This window comes from Octodon degus, unplaced genomic scaffold, assembly GCF_000260255.1.
Source record: "Octodon degus isolate 3935 unplaced genomic scaffold, OctDeg1.0 scaffold00054, whole genome shotgun sequence".
In the NCBI taxonomy this organism is placed as follows: domain Eukaryota; kingdom Metazoa; phylum Chordata; class Mammalia; order Rodentia; family Octodontidae; genus Octodon; species Octodon degus.
The window spans coordinates 6,556,217-6,578,817 of record NW_004524630.1 but is presented as its reverse complement, the minus strand read 5'-3'; the positions used below and the strand labels follow the sequence as shown (position 1 = coordinate 6,578,817).

The following is a 22,601-nucleotide window of genomic DNA, read 5'->3' as shown; positions in this document are numbered from 1 at the left end:
GGGGCGCTCGGAGCCCGCAGCGGTGGGCGCGGCCACGCGCAAGGCCGGGGTCTCCCGGCCGATGACGCCGCTGCGAAGGCGGCCCAATCTGCGATCGCAAGACAGCAACGTGGAGGCCTCGCTCTCCCTGTGCCGGTGTCACCATCAGCAGGTACGGTTTGAGCCATTGACAAGGCACCTACATTCTACTGAATAGAATTGTCGATCTATCAAAATTAGCAACGAAGAGTCTTAAGTGTGTCTATGCGTAGCTGGAGCAATGCGGATGCGAGAAGAATGGATTTTTTTTTTTTTTTTTAATGCATTTAGTACCGGGTCTTCAGGGTCTCACTACACAGATGGGACCCGCAGTGATCTTTCTGTTTGCAGCCTCCCAAGTGCCGGGAGTGCAGGCGCGTCACCACGCCCAGTCTCAGCTGCCGTCTCAGCGAGCCCCAAGAGCAGGGCCAGCTGGGCATATCGGGGTGGAACCCTGGGTGCCGCGCCTGCCTAAGCAGGTGCTTCAGTCCGCTGAGCTATCTGGCCAGCCCTAGAACTTATTCTTGAATTGAGTTTCTTCTTAGGCACTTCTCCACTTTACCCCACCTTCAGGCTGAGTGTTCTTTGCTGATTTTAATATTTTAATAGCATTTCAGAATTTCAGTCTATTAAATTGCCATCATTCTAATATAAATTAAATTACTATATCATAATACTTGTTGCATTTTTTGATGCAGCCATTCCACTCCATGATAAATGTTAGTTAAGCATTCATTCCCGCAGAATTATTACATTTGGGTTAAACAGTATCCTATCTATGCGGCACCAGCTCTGGCCAAGCTAATTTTGTTTTCTGCTATAGTCTAACCTTTCAGAATTTGTTATATAAAAAGTAATCCTTCGGGGCCAGGGAGATGGCTCAGTAGAATAAGTGGTCCCCTGGCAAGTGCAAGGGCCTGAATTCAATCCCCAGTTCCACAAAAAAATAAAAATAATAATAATAATAATAATAATAATAATCCTTCCCTCTACTTTTCAACAAACTGTTCCCACTCATCAGAATGTCAACTTTAACAATTACTTTGCATTGGTAAAAGACTAGCTGCTACTGAAAAACATTTGAGAGATGATACATAGATTAGCTTTGCCCTCAAGATTATAAAATCATTCTGATCTCAAGTAACCAAATACTTCAAGATATGTAGAAAAATGAAGCAATTTTATTTCTGTGTTTGATAAATAGTCTTGAGAGAAATTATAGGATACAGGGATATGAACCATGAAATCCAGTTTAAGGTTTCTAATTGTTGCTCAGTAATTCATGACCTTCACTTGACACATGTGAAGATCATGTGATCTAAGCACAAATTTTGACTCTCAATTAAATCTATGGAAGCAATATATTAAGGGAAGCCAATCCAGAAAATACTGCAAGGTTTCCAAGCACATTTACATTTCAGCATTTTTAAACAACCATCATCTAACCATCGTTTATATCCTGAAATCACTTTTCCTACATCTATGACCTTTGTTGAATAGAATAAAGCAGAACAGAACAGGGAAGGGCAGAACAAGACAGGAAAGAACAGGATAGGATAGGGTAGGGTAGGGTAGGGTAGGGTAGGGTAGGGTAGGGTAGGGTAGGGTACGGTAGGGTAGGGTAGGGTAAGGTAGGATAGGACAGGACAGGACAGGACAGGATACATTTGGAGACTGCACCATGACATTAAACATAATCATACTTTTTTTTTTATTTAGACATAAGATGTCCCATGAAGGACCTGGTAGCTACAAAACCAATGGGAGACATTTTAATAGCAGCTATTATGGAATGAATGCTTGTGTTAAAAAAGTTATATTTATACGTGGAACTGCAGGATGAATATATGGTGGGTTGGAGTGGTTATGAGGGCATTTTCCACAGGTGGGGAAGATAAAGTCATTCACACAGGGAGACTCATCAGACTTGTGGCGTGTGTTACATTAATGACTTAGACATTTAATTAGGATACATTCTTGTATGCTTTATTCCTCCTAGATTGGCCCACTCTATGTTAGCTTTGTGAGCAGAGGAGTTTCACGTTAACCTCCTGAGCTATCTCATCGCTTGTGTAAGGGAAGAACCTTTCCTAAGGCAGCCTTTCCTGTGGGCCATCCACACAGGTCCACTGGTGGCTGAGAGTGAAAATCAGACCCCAGGGAAGTGACACAGAGGAAGAGAGCCCAGCTGGACAAGATCACGACACGAGCAGGCAGCCGGAAGCACTAGGAGTTCATACCTGTGTGCCTGGTCGGGACACTGCCCGGTGTGCGAAGAATCAAGCTGATTTTTATCTTGGGACATGGCCAGCTTTTCAGCAGCAGCAATTGGACAACCAGAAAGGCTGTTTCAAAAAAGAAAGGCAGGAGAATGTGAGTTAAAATGAAAATGTGATTGGCTTTGGCACGCATCTCGCGGTGTGTTCGCACACACTAACTGCTAAGTTGGATTAACAGTTCACGTAACGTCGCTCTACCAAGAGACCCCAAAGGCCTCTAGGGACGGCAACGTCAGCGCGTGTCCCCCACCTCCACCTCAGAGACGAAAAATCAACTCACTTAGAAAAATGAAAATATTACATAAAGCAGAAGTAACCAGAAGAGTTTGAAAATTAACGTATTCAGGAGAATGTGCTCATTCTGATTGTAATTTGTTCAATTTAAGAGTTTAGCATGGTAACTCTATTATTTATCTTAGGCTCCTTAGCAAAATTTTAAACACTGCATTTCATATCTTAGTTTAAATAAGAAGTGTGGAATATTAAATTTTCTGGCAACATGCTCATAAATTAACTAGTCCCTTACATAATCTACAAGAGATAAAATGCACATGCAACAATCCACTCTTTCACCAAAATATTTATATATATGTAATATATTTGGATATGAATGCAATATATATGCTTTAATTGAGTTATAATCTCAATGAAAAGATGTCAACTTTACACCAAGCTTACACTTAGAAACACTGAATACTGACGCTCCCGGAATACCATCATAATGCCCACTGGCATTAAAGATACCCCCTAAGAAACTTGTCATTGTCAAAACTCCAATGGTGAGATTCTAGAGGAGAAAAGCTATCCTCATCTGATGATATGAACATAGAACCACAGCATCTTCACATGTAATATTTTCTTCACTTTAACTGGCAGCTAATACAAATCTTGCTAAGACAGAAAATAATGGAGTAATTTTCCTCTCTCTTCATTGATTCTTAACAGGCTGAAAATATTCCTCTTCTCTTTTTAGTGGCAAGGGATTTGATAAGGATGTGTGGTTCTCGCTGCACAGAGCTTATTATTTGATTGCTGGAAAGTTTCTCTCGGTTTTTACAACACAAAATGATTAGCGAAGCCTCAGAATTACCTCCTGTGGGTGTTGCGGTTGCTGTTCACGTGTCCCCGTCCTGTGCATCCCGGGGTGGGACACTTGAGCACATTTTCATGCATCGCAAGAACTGAGCACAAAACACCACATTGAAAGGAAGAATAATTTACCATAAATGCATAACATGCCAACAAATTTACTTCTCAATTTTACATTGAAATGACTTTCATTACATAATCCACCATACTCCCTCCCTGGATAGATTTGGATTGAAAAACAATAAGGCCAACAAGAATTTCAGAAATTAGCCCAGCAAGTTCTTTCACATTTTGATTGTCCTGAACTCCATGTTCCATTTAACCCTAGACTTAATAAGACTGTTCTGCTTACACTTTGCCTAAATCCTAAGTCGATCACCTTTCTTTCATATTTTCATGCTTTTCCTGGGGGAATGGATGAAGATCATCATTTGTCCAACAGCCCTTTCCTTCTCTTTCCCACCACCATGTACAGTCTCTCTTATTTCCTAAGTGATGCTGTTTTGTTTGCTTGTCCCTTGTCCCTCCATTGCCTGTAGTTCTGGCCAAGAATATGATCGTGTGAACCGTCAGAGAACCAGACCATGGGCCCATTAATTTAGGAGCCCATAGTTAGATTTAGTAATTTGCGAAATCTGGATTCTGAGAAGGCTGGGGGGCTGAGGTGTCCCCACTTCTGCTGCTTTGTGTAGTTCAAGAGATTTCCATAAATATGCTCAGAGTCTGAAATGTGCTCTCCATGGCTTCGGAGGAAGCCTCCACTTCCAGAGGAGTCTCAATTCACAGCAGGGCTGGGCGGGGAGGTGGTCACAGTCTCCCTCACTAAGGATCTATCTGCCACAAGATGTCCTGAAGTAATACCACGGAGTGCTTGTACTCAGAGCAGAGGGGAACCAGGCAGACACTGTGGCCTCCTGGGACTGCGCTGAGGCCCAAGCTGGTCTTGGCTTTTGGAAGCCTGACCTGGGGCTGAGGGCTCACAGTGCAGTCACACAGTGGAATGGCCACATCTTAGCTCTGTGTTTGGGCACTTTGGCCTCTGGTAGGGTGGTAGAGGCTGCTAGACCAAACCAGTTCCCGGGGCACATGGCCTGCCCACATGAATGCCTACTCCAGAGCGCGTGGCCCACTCTCTTCCTTATTAAACTTGCTCACTCCAGTTACTGCCCCTTCCCTATTCACCCCAGGATTGACGACCAGAGAGCTAGGGACAGTGCTCAGGCCGAAGGCCTCCTAAGCCAGACAGACAGTACTCGGACTGCTCGCTCTGCCTCCCCCATTCTACACAGAAGCCGTGCTACATGTTTCTGCTCACAGCTCTTCTAGCCCTTTCTCCTGAGTGACCCCGGGGCTCCCAGACGCGCCCTCATAGCATGAGGAGACCCCCTTCTTAGGGACTATGGGAAAAATTGTTTGTCATTGGCTGGTGTTTCATGATCTGTAGGCCTTTTTGCCCTCAAATTTTCTACTCCTTTGCTACATTGACCAACACACAACTACATGGAAATTTCTTAACACACAGAGAAAACTTTGTTCCCGTTTCTCATTCTAAGCTGGAGAAGAATGAGGCTAATGTTGTAATGTTCCAGTGCTCCTGAGAAGGCACCCATAGCTTTAGGGCTAAGCAGTACTCACTTTCCAGGGGAACCCGCACTTTGTGAGGGCACCCCGAAAGGCTGCGGTGGTGGGGGTAGAGCCCGGTCACATGCCCCGTGCCATCACACCCGGGTATGGGGCACTTGGTCTCCCTTTTTTCAGGCCTTGGTGAATCTACAGAGAAATTAAATTGAGAAATGCATGAGGTTATTCTTTTTTCTCTTCCCATTCAGTACAGTGGCCTTGCAGGGTGACATTCTCACTTTATTCAGCTCTACCTCCATAAACATTCTTCTCACATTGCCTTGAATAAGACCCTCAACCAAGACCTATGGAAACATAAAACATGTTTTCAATTTTCTTGATTTCATAAGCAAGGGTTGACACAGGTCAAGGGACTGTTAAAACAGAGATGGTTTTAAGTTGTTTAGTTATGTACTCTAGTTAAAGCCTAATTATGAAAGTATCACCCCTGTGCCAGAGGGTAAACAGTCTTCTGGAATGGAAAAAGAAAAAGAAAAATGGGAAAGAAGAAAGAATTTATTTAACCCTGCATCATCTTCTACTGAAAGTCTACAACAAGCCAGATTCGAAATGATGAGGCAGAAAGACCTAGCCAGGCCTGGCCCTGTGTGTTCCAACAGCAGATGTCCCAGGTCCCCTTCTCACTCATTCATAAGCAGGGGGAACCTGCTTCCAGGACGGGTCAGGGTGGGTCCTGTGTTCTGCTGCACCAGGGCTTCGGAGTCCCAGTTTCTCCAAGCTCCAGTCAGTTGCCACTAAGGACTTTGGGGAAGAAGCCAGAAATTGCACTGGCTGCAGAAACTGAAAACCGAGGCAGTGACAAGACGTGAAAGGGAACGTTTTGGAGTGGACTTTCAGAAGATGACAGGATGAAAGAAGAGGTGGGACCTGGGCTGGTGGGGTGCCTGGGGCACCAGGCACAGGCACATCTGGGTCTAGCTGTCATGGGCCAGGAGCCCAAGAGGGAGTGGGGAGTGGAGATGAGCTCAGGAGTTTCAACTTTTTGGTTAGAAAAGGGTTGCACAAGAAGGCAACACAAACGCATCCTGCAGAAAGACAAGCAGTGAGAGCAGATGTGGGCCAGGTCTGAGGTTCGCAGGTGTGTGTTTGTGAGTGAGGGGTAGAGATCCATTTCACCTTCTAGCCAGAATTGTCTCCTAAGGCATTCTTGGAGTGACATAATCATGGGAGATTTTGTCCCTCAGTGCCCTGGGGTTTACAAGAAGAGAAGGAGTGTGTGGGCCCTGTGAAAAGGGAACACGCTGGAGTGCAGGAGGGCTGCAGGGCGCTCAGAACTCCAGGCAACAGGACTGATGGGCACCCTTGATCCCGAGTGTGGAAGTAAGGAACCCCCATGGTCCTGCGCAAGGAGCTGCCGGCAGCACCATCCCCTGCAGGGTCCAGCCCTGCGAAGGCGCTGCTCCCATACACTCCTGCTCCAGGCTGGTCACCCCGAGTAGGACATTATGGTGGGATGCGACGGTCTTCAGGTATTATATGGCAAGAGTAGACAGTACACCATGTCATGCCGGTTGTTGGATCACACATAGTCCTGGGCAGGTGGCCCACAGCAGGTCGTAGGTAATGAAATCATGTGGGGGCGTGGTTTCAGCAAAAGGGGGAGGAGCCAAGGGTCCCTCAAAGCGCAGCGTGTAATACTGGTCCGGGAAGGGTCAGGAGACAGAAAGCAGTGACTTCTAAGAGAGCAGCCAACACCCAAGGATGGGCATGTGTCCCCTGGCAGTTGCTCATGTGAGGAGCCAGGTTCAAATAGCACGGTTGACGCTCAGACAGCTCACTGGGGTCTGTAAGACACAGCACAGCACATCAAGAGTTTGTGATGCTGTAGGACTGATTGAATCCATGCACAGGGCCAAATTTCAGGTTGATGCGGGCTGTGAAATCTAGATCCCATTAGTCAAAATCCTTGGAGTTTGATAAGGTGAGCTGAGAGGGGTTGACCCTATCACAGACTGCTGCTTGCAGGGAGAAGAGCAGTAACATGTATTTTGATGCCCTTCCATCTTGGATCTTGTCCAGGGGGTGCCACATTTCTAAACCACACTGAAAGGCTTGGCTCCGAGTGTTTGTCCTCCTTGCCATGCTGTTTGTCTGCAGGAAGCCAGGGAGGGTGCTGGAGATAACGTGGCTGGCACCTGCCCAGGTGCGGCCCACTGAGAGCCTCCGCGCACCTTTGTTAGTGAGTCTCTTCTCGGCTGGGAGAAACAAAGATGCAGATGAAATGCTCCGGAGGGCAGAACCTGTTCGCGTGATAAGCAGCCAGCATGGAGCTCAGAGCCACCCTGCAGCCTGGCCCCTTTATTCTCTGTGCCGTGTTACACAATGAGGGTGACCTTCTGCTCTGGTGATGTTACAGCCTGCCTTGCCTGGGACTGTTTTCTCACACCTGATATACTTGTGGCATTGTTCATGTGGTTCCTCTTGTAAAGTGTCCTAGGTTGAGCAATGAGCGACATGGTGACTCTGCATACCTGGGGACCGGAAGTCTCTAAGTGCTTCACACCAGTGGCGTAGCCCGTGTTTTGTAGAATTGCTCACTTTTCTGAGGGCATTAGTAAAAGGATATTTTGAAATGTCGGTCTTCTCCTGGTACTTGGCAGGGGGCGGGACCTGAGGCAGCATGATGCCAAGCTCAAGGCCAGCCTGGATAACTTAGTTAGACCCTGCCTCAAAATAAGGACAGCTGGGGATGTAGCTCAGCGGTTCAGGATTTGCACAGTATGTGGAAGCCTTGTGTTCAAGCCATAGTATTTCTAGGGAAAAATCCTTAGCAGCAGAGTCAAATGTTCAAAGTACATGATGTCAGGAGGTTCTCTAGAAGAAGGTGGCAATCAAAGAGGTAGGTGTTCACTTATGAACACGAAACTAATAGCAGAGAGAAAGATCTCTACTGGCTCCCATATCCAGGACAAGGAATAGAAAAGAGAATGCTAAATCGGGACCCTTTGGCTGTCCTCCACTAAGCCCGCAGCTCCTTTGGGTTTTCCCTCTTCTTCCTGTTTCCTATGAGCTTTGTCCTAATCTCTTGCAGAAATGCTTAATGCTCCAGAGCTGGATGCACCTTGCGCCCAAGGACACCCTGCCGACTCATCAGGGCTGGTGGTGGTTCCCTGTCGCCAAGTGACCCAGCATTCCCAAATACAGATTCTTTGTCCAAGGATCATCAAGTATTTTAAGTTATGGCTTAAAGTTTCCACAAATACTGTATTTCATTGATTGTAAGATGTTATCAAGTATAAAATTAAATTAGTTTATGTGTGATTAAGACAGAAAAATGTACTGAAAATGAAGCTGCATACTTTTCTAAGTTCAGAGACATTGAAATAAGGGAGCTATAGCTCCTAGAACCAAAAATTCATAGTATATGAGAAATTATAGATCTGGGTATTTATAGTAAATTTTTTTTTTTTTTAGATTTTATAGGTCATTAAAAAAGAAACAGGGGCTGGGGAGATTGCTCAGTGGAATAAGTGCTTGCCTGGCAAGTGCAAGGTCCTGAGTTCAATCCCTAGTACCACCAAAAAAGAAAAGAAAAAGAAGAAAGAAAGAAAAAAAGAAACAGCTAAATTCAACAAATTACATATTAATGGAAGGAACAAAACTAAATACAATGGCCTGTCCCAAACTACCAGGCAGTTATGAGTACTCTGCTCTTATCCCAGCCCTGTAAGGATGGTCGTGTAGCTTTAGCATTGTGCTTCTTCTATGCGGCATTATTTTAATCTCCTCTGTTTCCCCAGCTTTGCAAGAATTATTTGTAAAGATTGCAAGAGAGTGCTCAAATGGCGTTAAAATGACAAATTGTATCATTTGTTTCTGGATAAATCTAACCGGAACTTCTAAACCACAGGAGCATTCTGTTCTAAGGTCTGCAGCCAGGTGACCTTGATTTTTCTCTGTGGCATTTTCTCTAAGTCCGTGGCTCTCAAGCTTCTGAGAGTCCACCCAAGAAAACGCATGCTCTGACACTCTGGAGCTCCGAGTCTGCTTGGATCCTGAAGGGCACATCTTAAGTGAAGCCTGTAGGCACTTACCTAGCACAGAGCTGCAGGAGCTAGCCTTAGAGCCATCTAGGATGAAACTTCTAGCTGCTGGAGCTGGCCTTATGGCCATCTAGGATGAAACTTACAGCTGCGGGAGCTAGCCTTAGGGCCATCTAGGATGAAATTTCCAGTATTTCCTTGAAGCCCAAGGGGCAACACTAAAGTTTCCTCAAAGCACATTTACTCTGTCAATTGACCTGGATATTTATGGGCTCTCAGTTAAAGAACCGGTAAACGCTTAGGCTTATAAATAAGCATGCTGATTCCTGGCTTAATTTCAAGAAGGACTAGTGCATCTTGCTTGGCTTACCGGTAGCTTGATATCATTTTAAATCTCAAAGGAAAAAACCAAGTGACCATTCAATGAAGGCAGGAAAGAAAAACTAAACCTCTAGAATTAGTTTAGCTAATAAAATGATTTTAAGTAAAAGAGATACTATTGTAATTCTAACAATGTCTAACACAGTGTAATATTTTTAAAGCTATGGTGTATTTTTTTTTAAATCACTCCAATTGAAAGAAATACATGTCCTGAGTATTCTTCATGTGGACAGACGCTGCCCAATGAGCATAAGCTCATAGCACTCTCCAGAGTGGGAGGAGGAGAAGTTGTGCGTTTCAGAAGTTTGCATCCATTTTTAAATTTAATTAAATTGTCAAAAAGCTATCTGGAAGGAATAATCAAACGTAACTTTTTTCTGAGCCCGAAAGCAACCTTATTTCTAAAATGAATGCCAACATGCGTCTTACGTTTGTTGCTCAAGACTTGTCTTGCAGCCAGGTCAATAACTTTGGTTTGTCTCTTCTCCCCCGCCAGGTGCTCTAGCAGGAGCCTGTCCAGCTCCTTGTAGGCGCTGTGGAGAAGGCACCCTCGCCCGGCCTGCAGCGCGATGGCCTGCTCCAGCAGGTTCAGGTTGCCCTTGGCTTGCGCGAGGTCCCCGGGCTCCGCGGTCGCCGCAGCTGGGCTCTCCCCAGGAGCTTCCCCCAGCTCGGGGAAGGAAGGCTCAGCCCGGCCGTCCAGGGCTTCCCCACAGACATTCTGGGGGTCCCTCCTCTCTGCGTTGGAGTCACACCCGTCCTCACAAGGAGCAAATCTGTCCTCTTCTGTCTTTATTTCAGGAACCTCCAAAAGGTCTTTTTTATCATCCGCTAGCATGTACTTGGGGCCTCGGTGGGGCTTGCCGTCTTCGGACTCGTTGGAACCACTGTCCCACCCGTTCTCTGTGCCCGAGGAGCTGCTGTCGCTGTCCTCTGAGGAGCAGAAGGGTGGCTGAGAGTCATCCGCTCTGTCTCTGCCGTCGTCCGAGTGGATCATAAAGCACTCGTCGGCGTCGTCACTCTCCGCTTTTAAAGACTGGATGCCACTGTCGTTTAAATTCTCATTTATGGTCTGAACACACACATTCTTTTCGAATTTTCCCAAGTGCATTAAAGACTTGACCACAAGCTCTTGATAGCGCGCATATCGGTCTTCTTTCTGCTGGGACTTCTGCACATTTGAATGAAGGTTGTCATCCGGAGGTTTTATCACGACTTCTTCTATAGGGGAGAAAAGCAATATTTAAAATACAGGAATAAGAATATTTTAAGGAAATTGTACCGTTACATATACCCACATACGCAAATGTATATAGCCACATACGTGAGTACTCATGCACAAGCATATCTAAGGCGGGATGAAAATATCCAGGGAATGTTTAAATGTTAACGTTCATGCCAGTAAAGCACAGAACGCCACGCGCAGTTCCCAGAACGCTTCCCTTTCCTTCGCACACTTATCCTGCTGTTGTTGCCGCCTTCTGAAGCACTTCTGAAGTCCCGTCCTGGAGGCACCTCGGGCTGCACCCACGGCCGCCGGCCAGTCTTGGGTTAACTGAAGGCCTTTGCGTCTTAACTTTGAACAAGAGCAGAAGGCGCGCCGTGCCAGATCGGGCGCCCGAGGCCCACGCAGAGGACCCGTGCGAGCGCTTTGCACGAGCCCGCCTTTCGGCTGGGGGGCCCGATGGTCACCTCACAGCTCCTGAAGACTCTTACTGAAGAGGCTTGCGCGCCTGCTTCAGAGAGTGGCGGGAAGGGTGGGCGAAGAGTGAGCAGAGTAAAGAGGAGCGCGTAGGGGATGGTGGCACTGTGTCCTTTACGGTCACAATTATTTATCATTATTATTATCATCATTTTGGGTTTTTGTGGCCGGCTCAGCCCACCTGGGGGCAGGACTGGCACAGCCTGTGGTGCCGGGGATCAAACTGCAGTCCCTGTTCACTCGCCTAAGCAGGTGCTTTAGACCACTGAGCTATCTTGCCGGGCCCTAAATTTGTAAAATTCAAGAGTTCATTATTTAAATACTTCAATAACCCCATGTGTCCATGTATAATATGCACAATGTGTGATGTCTATTAATTTTATAAATGTCGATGAGAAATATATATAGTCTTACAAGAAAATCTATTACTGAAAGTTGCTTTTAAAGAATGATCTAGTATAATTTTTGGCATATTAAGAGCTAAACATTTCAAGAATACTGACCAAGAGAAGAAGAAGTCAAAGTTTATTAATAGTGGAGTACAGATACAAAATTATTATTAATATACCTCTTATTTCCACATCTTGTCCAACTCAAAGGAAACTGAAAATGCATGCTATAATATATTGTAAAGAAAATATTAACTAGATTTTTCTATTAACAATGTATTTTTTATCGTTTCTTGTTCTTTTGGTTAAGATCAAGTGTAAAAATGTATTTTTCAAGATTATTTGGTTTATGTTCTCTATTGTTTCTCAGACATGCTCTTAGATTTTAAGGAATATTACCTAAAGTACAAAATATACATACACAGAGATGACCATGACTAAAAGAGTTCGTAACATGTAAAACTTCTCAGTTCCCAGGACTTCAGGAAACTGAAACAGGAGGACCCCAAGGTGAGCCAGCCTTAGTGAGACTCTATCTCAAAACAAAATGAATAACTGATGAATGAAAGAAAGAGAGAGAAAAGGGGAGGAGAGAGACAAGGGAAGAAATAAATGAAAGGAAAGGAAGGAAGGAAGAAAAAAAGAAAGGATCAAGGGAAGAAGGAAAGGGCCAGCCAAATAGCTCAGCAGCTTAAAGCACCTACAAGCAGGCACAGAGGCTAAAATGTCAATCCCTGGGCCTGCCAAGCCAGCCTAGCCCCTGGGGTGCATTGAGACAGCAATTAAGCCTGGAGGTAGTGGCATGTGCCTGTAATCCCAGCTCTTAGGAGGCTGTAAACAGGCAGATCACTACAAGTCTGATCTAGTAGTGAGACCCTGGATACCCTGTAGACCCTTCCCTAAAATACAGAAGAAAAAAAAAAAAAAAGAAAGAAGGAAAAAAAGAAAGGAAGGAAGGAAGGAAGGAAGGAAGGAAGGAAGGAAGGAAGGAAAATGAACTGAGGATGTAGCTCAGTGCAGAAGCCTAGGGTTCCATCCCTAGCGTCCAAAAAAGGAAACAAAATCCCATCAGCAAGACAAAACTCTTTTGTAATTCTCCCACTAAAAGTCCACGTTGAGGAAAACACAGATGACGATTATCCTGACCCTATCACAAACAGTATCTGTTTCTAACCCAATATTTGCTTGCATTTGTGTAAAAAAGAAATCAGTTTGTATCTGTGTATTCAAAGTGGTCAGGATAGATCTATAGTTACATTCTCTTAATGAATAGAAGGATTGATTCTAATAGTGTTTGTAAATAGGATGTCACGTCCGCATCTTGTACAGCAAATAACTGTTAGGAAGAGAGTTTACAATGTGTTAATTATTGAACTTGTCCTACCAATTTGATTTGAAACTATCTCATTGCTATTTGTTTCTCAATAAAATTATGCAAAAAAAGAAAGAAAGAAAGAAATGAAAAACAAAATCAGAGAAGAGGAGAGGTGAGGTGATTAGAGGCCTTGAAAGGGGCCAGTGCCACACACAGGGATGGGCCCGGTCCTGAACATTAAAAAGCAAGGCTCCAGGTCCATGTGGGCGGTCATTGTCAGCATTACCCGTTCACTCAGTGGGAGCGACAGGATGTGGGGACATGTGGTTAGCTGACCCAAGTCTGTTCCCCGAAAATAGCACTGCAGGTGTGGAGGTCAGGGGACCCCAGCCCCGGCCCAGGTGCACACGGTGATGGCCAGGACGCACCAGGCTGCAAACCACACCACACAACAAAGCTATGGTTCTCTGACATCCCGTAGGACCAACAAAACAAAAAAAGACCAATTTTGTCTTTCAAACACAGGAAGAGAAGATGGGAAACAAAAAATATTAAGTACCCTTAAAGACCGTGAAAGACACCAAGCAAAGCCATTCTATGTTAATAAACATCTTTGGGGGAAGAAAAGCACAGCAATCCAAGCGAGGGCCACAGGAAAGGGTGTTTGCGTGGAAGACAATGTGTCTTTTTTGTTCTCATTTAATTTTTTATAAACATTTTCTCCGACAAGGACACTCAAAAATACATCTCCATCATCTTCCTTTCTGGTAATTATCTCCCTAAATCAACACTGGACTGCCAGGATCAAGTAAATATTACCATAGTAACTAAAAGCATTTTTGGATGAAGGGAAGAACGCAGTCACAACACTAGCCCCTGTAAATAATGCTGATTATAGGGTGCAGGCTTTTGTTGGGATCTATTCAACAAAAACTGAAAAATTTAACATTTTAGATCCTAGAAGAGAGGCTAGATAAACAGGCGCATACTATTTGACAGGGTGGGCCCATCCTCTCCTGAATTCCTATCAGAGGAACTCCAGGTTTAAATAATATATTAAACATAGTCTAAAATGCAAATGAAGTTTCTCTCAGTATCACGGTTGGCTGTTAAGAGAAAGTGTAAAGGGTTATGATAATTTTAAAGTATTATGAACTACAGAAAACAAATAAAAAGCATTTTCAGTGAATATGCTCAATTCATTGAACTATTCTCTCACTCCACTTAACTACCCACATGTGTACAATAATGATTTATAGACATTATACCTAATTATGCATATTTGGGCTGTGTTAGAGTGCTAACAAAAGCTCTAGAAAGCAACAATTACCTCTGTTGCTTAGCTACATAGTTTAAAATATTCCTATTAAGTGCAGATCACCAGAGGCGGGAGCGACACACGCGCACATGTGCACGACAATGCATTTCACTGTGCGGCTGCCAACCGCTAGCATTTTGGGTCATTTCCAGTTTACATAATTGTTTGGTTCAACTGTTTGTTATATGCTAAAAGAAAATATTTATTAATTATTCTTCAGAAAAAGAGGAGCCCTGCCGACAGAGGTGCCTACGCACATTGCACGCGTTGGTTTCCAGGGTGTTCTGCAAACTGCAAACCAACTTTGCGTGTTCCCAAACCCTCCTGGGGTCCTAAGAAAAAAATCTGAGCTAGCTTTTGAACCTGACAGATCTGTGACAGGGTGCTGGTTTCTCCCAGCTTTGTAATAGGGCTGGCTGCTTTTTTAAAGAGGGTCTTTTTTCTCTTTCTCCCTGGGAGCGCGGGGCTGTATCTCGGGCCTCTGCCACCGGAATAGCTGGAGCCACCCTGCCAGAAGAGCTGGGGGGATCTGGGCCCAGCTGTGAGGCCAGCACTCCAGTCTGTGCCCAGGCGGACAGGTTGCTAGCACAACCGAGCCAGCATTTACAGTCACCCAGCAAGGACAGCAGCCCCGCCCTGTGCACATGCTCTCGGTCCCCGCAGAGCACCAACAGGTACTTGGTCAGTCAGTGGTGGCTTGGCTCTGCCTTCGCCAGACACTATTTCCAAAGACAGCAACAGCAGGGGACACAAAAGATTTATCAGGCATGAGGTGGACCTGTTTTTCACATGGAACAATGAGTAAGACTGACCGCTAAGGACAGGGAGGGTCCGCAGCACTAAGCAGCCCAGCAACCTTTGGAGGGCCCCGCCCATGCTGTCCTGGCTGCCCCAGCGGGGCTAAGAGTCATTCCGTAGACTCACACACCACGGGTCCTTTAGAGGTGCCTGTGCACAGAGAGGGAATGGGCTGCCGGCCCAGGACTCACTGCCTGCTTGACTATGGTCAGCACTCTGGTCTGCTAGGTCCTGAGCCCTCATTTGCTAAACGAAGATGAATCCATGACCAATGGCTGGGTGGCCCATTGATCCTTCCCAGGATGATAAACTCAAGTATCTTTGGCATGCATATCTCACTTAATCTGTACGCTCACTACAAGAAAGGGAGACTGCAGTTTTAGTGAAGGGCTTATTCAAGGTCACCCAGTGGCCACAAGGAGGCTCAGCCCAGACCCATGGAAGGAAACAGGGCTCCAGACCCAAGTCCTTTCAACTACTGCAAGCCCTACAGCCCAGGACCACCATGTGCCAAAGCTGGTGCTCACAAAACAGCTGCCTGCAGGAGAAACTTCCAACAGTAAAGTATCCTTATGGTCCTAAGTTTGGGCATGTTCAAGGGTGAATTTATATGAACACACAAGGATGAAGTAGTCAGCTAGTTTTCAAGGAGCACAGCAGTGATCTTTCAATTACAGAAAAAAATATCCAAAACAAATGACACAATACTAGAAAAACTAACAAATAGGTCAACCTCAGCTTTGCAGATATAAGCATGCACAATTGGTCAAAAAAAGTTTCAAAAAATTGAAAAGGCGACAAAGAAAGAAAAAAAAATTAAACTTTAACTGCTTCTTTTCATAGACCAGCAGAAACCAGCAGTATCCAAGCTATCTTTTTTCTCTGACCAATTGTGCATGCATAATTATATCTGATAATCTGCAAATTAATTTGAGGACAACACTATGCAATATAACAACCACTGTTGAATCCTTATTATCTTGCTTAGTGAAATTCTGTACCATTTCTAATGTTTGTTTTTACTATTTTTATTTTCTTAAAAAAACCTTAGGGTGTACTCTGAGTTGTTAGTAACCTAGTATGTACACAGTAATAAATTTTTTTTTCTTTTCTTTTTTCTTTTTTTGAGACAGGGTCTCCCTGTGCAGCTCAGGCTGGCCTTGAACTCACCAAGTACCCCAGCCTGGTTTGGACTCCCAAAGATCATCCTGTCTCAGCCTCCCTAGTATAGGGATTATACGCATGTGCTACCATGCCCATCTAGTAATGAATTCTTGAATATGTACTTGTTCTGCATCCGCCTGGGCTGGATCTTTCAATGTTCTAAAACACTGTAGCACAGTCAGAATTGACATTGTGAGTATAACTGAACTTTATTATCATTGGATTTCAGTTCCATTTCTGTAACTATTTCTATAGATAATTTTTTTTCCAAACTTCTTAAACATGTAAAATTTTCCAGGCAGATGAACTAAGCTTTTAAAGTTCTTAAGCTGCAGTGATTTATCTCTTGTTTGCTATGCATCGAGAGATGAACTGTTATAAGTACCACTGCAGCCTGTAGAATGTCAGTGGCCGGGAAGGATTTCCCTGACTTGTGACACACACATGGTCATGTGCTGGAAACTGCCACACGGGCTGGGTCACTCCTGCTTTGAGCTGCTTCTCCTTCTCCTTCTGGATCGGGCAGGTCTGCACATGCTCTCCCTTGTTGCAGTGTTTTCTTCCCCATGAGTGAGGCATATTTTCATGATTCGGCCACATTCTTTTTAATATCTCAAATGTCCACCTGCATTTCTTTGACAGTGAGCCCGGTGAGGTGTGGGGCTTTTGCCAGAACATGAACTAAAACACAGCACTCGAGCACAGGACGTTAGCCTTCATGAGCACCACTTGCTCTCACTACCTGAACTTCGCTGTGGCTGGAGACACAGCGGGTGCACACCTGGAGTAAAGCGAGTGGAGTGAACGAGAGGCTACTTGGGAGGGAACGCTTCTGCCAGTGTGGGCACTAACTTAGCTCTCTCTTCATCTGGAAGAGTTGAGTTAAGAGGTGTCTTGCCACAGGGCTGAAAGCAACGTAAAAGCTTTGCTCTGGTGATCAGGAATAGAAACATCTATGAGCTAGCATGTCTGGGGATGGTGACTTTACCATTTGACAGTTAAAACTTTGCCCAATCTTCATGATGAAGGGAGTCAAGAAGGGAGAAAATGGGTTATGGCACACGGTCAACTGGGCAGGAGTTGTTCTGCCTGTCCTTCCAGTTGCTTCCTAATTACCTTCTTTCTCACACGTACAAGATGTGTTATCTTGAGTAACTCTCACTGGTACTCAGTATCTCATCTGTAAAGTTGAGACCCTTCCCACACATGCCTGGGGTACTCTAGTGTGCATTACGTGATACAGAAGTGTGACAAAGATGAATGTGTAGATTGTACACATTTCCACAGGACATGGCACACTGCCATTAAGCCCCTCCAAATACTCTACCCTGCTTATAACATACTTAGCCCATCATTCTTGCCATTTTCTGAAGCAGTTTTGCTGTTTATGCTTAAGGAAATTTCTGTCAAATAAAAACATCATGGGTGCCCGCATCCGCCTCACTCACTGGATATGGCATCCTGCACTGTTGGCTCTTCAAAATTATCACGAGAGGTAAAGACTTTAGAATTCTTGATAGCAAGGCAGTTACAAGAGAATAAAGCCACTCACTAAAGAAGACTTCTGGAACTGCTTCAGAAAAGACAAGAAGGACAGGATGGGTATTCTGAAGCGAGGGAAAGTATTTGGGGGGAATTATGGAAATGTGTCTTTTACTGTAATAACTTTTAAACTTAAATATGCATCATATTCTTTGACCGAGATATAAATTCCAAACATAATTTATATGTATAGAATATATGAATAACTAAAAAACAATGGTTTCTGATGCTGTTACTTTAGAATATGTATTACCATCAGTAATATTTCTGGTATTACATAAAAACTTTAGCGTCCAGGTGTAGTGGTGTATGCCTATAATCCCTGGAGTCAGGAGGCTGAGATGGGAGGATTATTGTGAGTTTGAGATCAGTCTGGGTGACAAAGTAAGCTCAAGGCCAGATTGAGATGCACAGTAAGACCCAATCTCAAAAAATCAAAACAAAAAGCATCTACAAACATGCAAACAGATACCCACCGATGCATGTCACTGAATCTTTAACTGAACACATTTGAAAAATAGTCACTTGGCCAAAGTCAATCAATGATGGTCAAACTACTACAACAGACAAGGGGAAGCCAGCAAGCTAGACAGCCTTTGGCTGCCTGGGTCTTACGGGAGTGTGTCAGTGCAAATATTTTTTAACTATGTAAATTCACCTCCATTCCACCCTCAATGAGTCAGTGAATTTTCTATAAAACTCAACATGAAATTTTCTTAAATAAAAAGTAGAAGTTGGTTATAATTTACAGATGATCCACAAGGCCTTAAAATATGCTAAATATGGGCAAACCAGAAAATTAACTCAAATGAGTTCAAATCAGCATGCAACTTTGTTTTAACCATAGAACATGTGATGTTTATGAGAGCATTCCTTGAGGTAGGGTGAGTCTGAGCTGAGTTTTCTGCTCTCAGTCAATGTATTTTTATATAATTTCCAAAGAACTATATATATTTTCATTCTTTAAACATTCAGAAAAGTGTATGTGTAGTGGAATAGCACATACACCTTTTCTTGTTAGTCCAAGCTTTAGATTTATTTATTTATTTAGGAACCGGGGGTTGAACTCAGGCCCTTGCACTTTCCAGGGAAGTGCTCATTCCACTGAGCCATCTCCCCAGTGCCCTAGATTTTAATTTATTATACTTTCATACATTTTTGAAATTCTTTGCATTCTCATTTCAGCCTTTCACTAAAGCGATTGCTGACGCTCGCTCTAACCCCTACACACATGCAAGTGCTGAGAACAATGGCAGTGACCACAAGCTGGAGAGAAATAAATCCCAAAGTTTCAAAACAGGGACTGCGTTTCTTTTAGCATGCAAAAATACCTGAAGAGGGAGTGAAGAATTGAATTAAGTATAATGTGTACATAAAAGTAAAAGTAAAGGAGTTTTAGACTTTCTGGGCGTGGTGATATATTTTCAATATTATTTTCCTCATGAAAGGGCCTCTGAGATGAGAACTTCAAGTCCCTTCTACAGTCCCTTTGTATAAATATTTATTCAGGTCTCAGACCATCTGCCTTGGTTCATATTGTTATTACCAATTATATTTTGTGGAATAAATAATCCTGTGTATATTGATCAAACAAAAATTAAGTGATATGTATACTATATAGTATATCATACATATAGTATATTATATGTATATATATATGATGTATACTATAACCATTAATGAAAATTATATAGAACTTGATCATTGAAGGATATGTCAAAGCTTAAATAGTCTCTGTAATTTGGAATATTCTTTTCAGAAAGTAGACATCTCTTTGAGTAGGCTGACAGAAACTCTTCAACTTTTAGACCTAGTATTTTTTATTTTCTTCAGTAAGAGGCCCAATCCTGCACTTTTAAAAATGAGCCCAGGGCAAGAACTCTGTTGGTTACCTCTGATGCTCTCTCTTGTATGATAAAATGTGGGCCCCCAGTAAGTGCCTATTGAGTGAAACACATGTTTGGTTTGTTTCCAAATTCCACAAATCAATGGACCCTGGCCCTCCATAGGGCTGAGTCTTGGTGCCAGGGACTAGGTCTCCTTGGCCTATTCTCCTCACTACCTGCAGCAGAGGTGTTGCTGGGTTCCAAGAGATGCTCCTCTTTGGTCCTGCCATCCTGGTCTCCTTTGCGGTCCATGCTCGGGCTGTAGTGTCGGGGCTTCATCAGCAGGGACTTCCTTTTGTTGACGGGGACACCCAAAGCCTGCTCCTCAGCCCGCCTCTTCTTTGCCACAGAGCAGTCATAGGCGACACTGCAGCGATTGGGGAAATGAAGAACATGGTGAGACAGGGGTCATCACAGTTCAGAATTTGACATTCACAGCGTGTAATCCAAAGGCTTTAGGGAGTTGGGACAGGAGCTCTAGGCTTTGTTGTTGGCACCAACCAAACTCCTTCTCTGTGGAGTCCATTTTACTCTGCAGATTCTATTTTACTGTCTATCAAAAGAGTTTTTCTTTAAAAATCATCCTTAATCCTGAGTAAGCATATGTTAAATTAAGCTGAGCTTTGCTGGATGCTGCACTAAATCACAGGCAGGAATGAAACAAGATTTGCACTGGTTTGCTAATCCTAAGAAACAGCAAATGTGAAAAATATACCACCAGATATAAAATACATATCCAGTGCAGATAAATCACAAGATCTCTCACATGGTTATTGCCACTGAAACTGCTTATCTCTGCCACCATTGTGCCTCCAACTGGAAAGCCACAAATCTTGAGCTTTGAATTGAATGGAAGAGCTACAGAACAAGGGAACAAGCTCTGAGGGTCAATCAATCCATCTTAGGCAGAAAGAAGTGAAAAGATGCTCGGTGGCATTCTGCCTTTTGAGTCTCACCCATTTGGCACACAGAACAAATAAAAGGAGGGGAATAAGATTGGATTTCATAAAAGTGGACAACAGTTTATCCTTATTCCTGTGCTCACGTGCTCTTATTGGAGATGCTCCCAAGTGTAGCCCTTTCAGCATGAATTTCCTATGTGTACATCACTCAGAATTAGTGCGGCTCACTCTGTGTGAACAGACCAGTATTTTCCTGGCAAGATCCATGAGGAAGAGAGCGCCTTGTCAACAGTGGTCTATGAGAGACGGTCACTAAATACTCTTTGAAGAAAAATGCAGAAGCTTTAGATAAAAAACCCAGAGAAGAGAACCTTGGACTCATAGTAACATTACTAATTCCATCTCTAAAAGATGACTGAGTTCTGAGCAACGTTACTCAACAAAGGCTTTAAACTGTTGAGCTGCAAACAGAATGGCCTATGTGTGACAGTTCAGATTGTCAGGCACGGCTTCTTGAATAGAGATAAGGAGGTGCGAAAATCTCCAGGGGAGGGAACAAATGTCCTTCCTTCTAGTAAAAGCATTTCTCTCCTTGTGGAAGAGTTAGAAAGCTCTCTCCCAAAAATGGAAAATTGGAGAACTGACAATCAGTTTGGTGGGAAGAAATCAGTGGGGATCCTAAATGAATGAATTTTCCTTCACAGATGTCTAGGAGGAGCCTAAATTTAGGGTGACTATGTACAGAAGGTGGGACAAAAGAGGACAGAGCCAGATACGATGAGAGCCAACGATGTCTTTACATGAACGCTGCAGACGGTGCAGCCCCACATTGACTGAGTGAGCTGGTTTCTGAAAGAAAGCACAGGTTCAGAGGGACAGCACAGCCCGAGAGCACAGACGAGCGGAAGCCTCGCACGTGGGTCTTCTCGGTCCAGCAAGACATCCTGTGAAGCAGGCAAAGCAGTGCATCACATGTGGAGATGTGGACATAGCTCAGGGGCATAAGCACCTGCCTGGCGAGTGCAAAGTCCTGCGTTCGATTCCTGGGACCCCCAAAAAATGTGGAGAAGGAGGAGAAAGTTCCTAGTACATGGAGACAGCTCAACAAGTGCTTTCATCTTCTAAGTTAAAAGAATCCCCTCACCACAAAGCTCAGAACATATGTACGTATTATCACTGAGCTACTATCAGAAGCCACAAAAGATCTGTACAAAATGAGAGGCTCCTATGCTAGCTGCTGTTAAAGAAGGAAAATAAAATGGATTTAAAGAACCATACTGATTTCAATACGACAGTGGTATTGGAAGTGAGGTTTAAAAAGTGTATTACAGATTTTCTTAAAACCTCATGTTTATCTTTTTTATAAATATTCATAAATGGGATTGCTGGATCCACAAAAGTTCTATTTTTGGTTTTGGCTTTGTTTGTTTTGTTTTGCTTTGGTTGGGACAGCTTCTTGCTCAGTTCCGGCTGGCCTTCAACTCAGTATGTAGCCTAGGCTGGCCGCGACCTCCTGGCAGTTGTCTTGCCTCAGCCTCCTGAGTGCTGGGACTCCAGCTGTCCTCACCTTGCCCAATCAATAGCTCTGTTCTCAAGGACTTTCACACTGTCGTGCTCACTGCAGCACTAGCCACAATAGCCAAGATGCACAAATACCCTCAGTGTCCACAGACAAATGAAAGCATGGAGAAAGCAGACTGCTGGTCACCCTTTAAGAAGAAGAAAATCCTGCACATGCAGCCCTATGGATGAAACGTGGAGATGTAAATTTACAGTGAAAAGAGCTGGACACAGAAGGAAAACCATGCAAGATTCCATGTATATGACAAATAGAAACTCATTAAATTCGTTAAATAAGAGTGAAGTAATTGTTCCTAGGGCTGGTGGTGGGGAAAGACTGGGAGTTACTAAAGGACAGGCATAGAATTCCAGTTCAAGATGACAAATGAGAGACTTGCTGTGGAACACTGTACCTAGGTCAACAGTAATGGATTGCACAGTAAGGAATGGGTTAGGAGGGTGGAGCTCATGTTCAGTGTCCTCACCACAACAGAATTCAGGAAGAAGAAGGAGAAGGAGGAGAAAGGAGAAAGGAGAAAGGAGAAAGGAGAAAGGAGAAGGAGAAGGAGAAGGAGAAGGAGAAGGAGAAGGAGAAGAAGAAGAAGAAGAAGAAGAAGAAGAAGAAGAAGAAGAAGAA

General features: G+C 43.9%; 1 protein-coding gene across 1 annotated transcript in view; it reads right to left on the bottom strand.

Annotated features, from left to right (window-relative positions):
• Positions 1-22,601, bottom strand: part of St18 (ST18, C2H2C-type zinc finger) — a 71,961-nt gene that overhangs the window by 48,026 nt on the left and 1,334 nt on the right. The window contains exons 2-7 of the mRNA XM_012515214.1: positions 21,972-22,030; positions 19,679-19,869; positions 9,821-10,609; positions 5,022-5,156; positions 3,388-3,478; positions 2,259-2,363 (exon numbers count right to left, since the gene is read on the bottom strand). Of these exons, the coding sequence (XP_012370668.1) occupies positions 2,259-2,363; positions 3,388-3,478; positions 5,022-5,156; positions 9,821-10,609; positions 19,679-19,869; positions 21,972-22,030 (1,370 nt within the window). The remainder of the gene's footprint in view (positions 1-2,258; positions 2,364-3,387; positions 3,479-5,021; positions 5,157-9,820; positions 10,610-19,678; positions 19,870-21,971; positions 22,031-22,601) is intronic.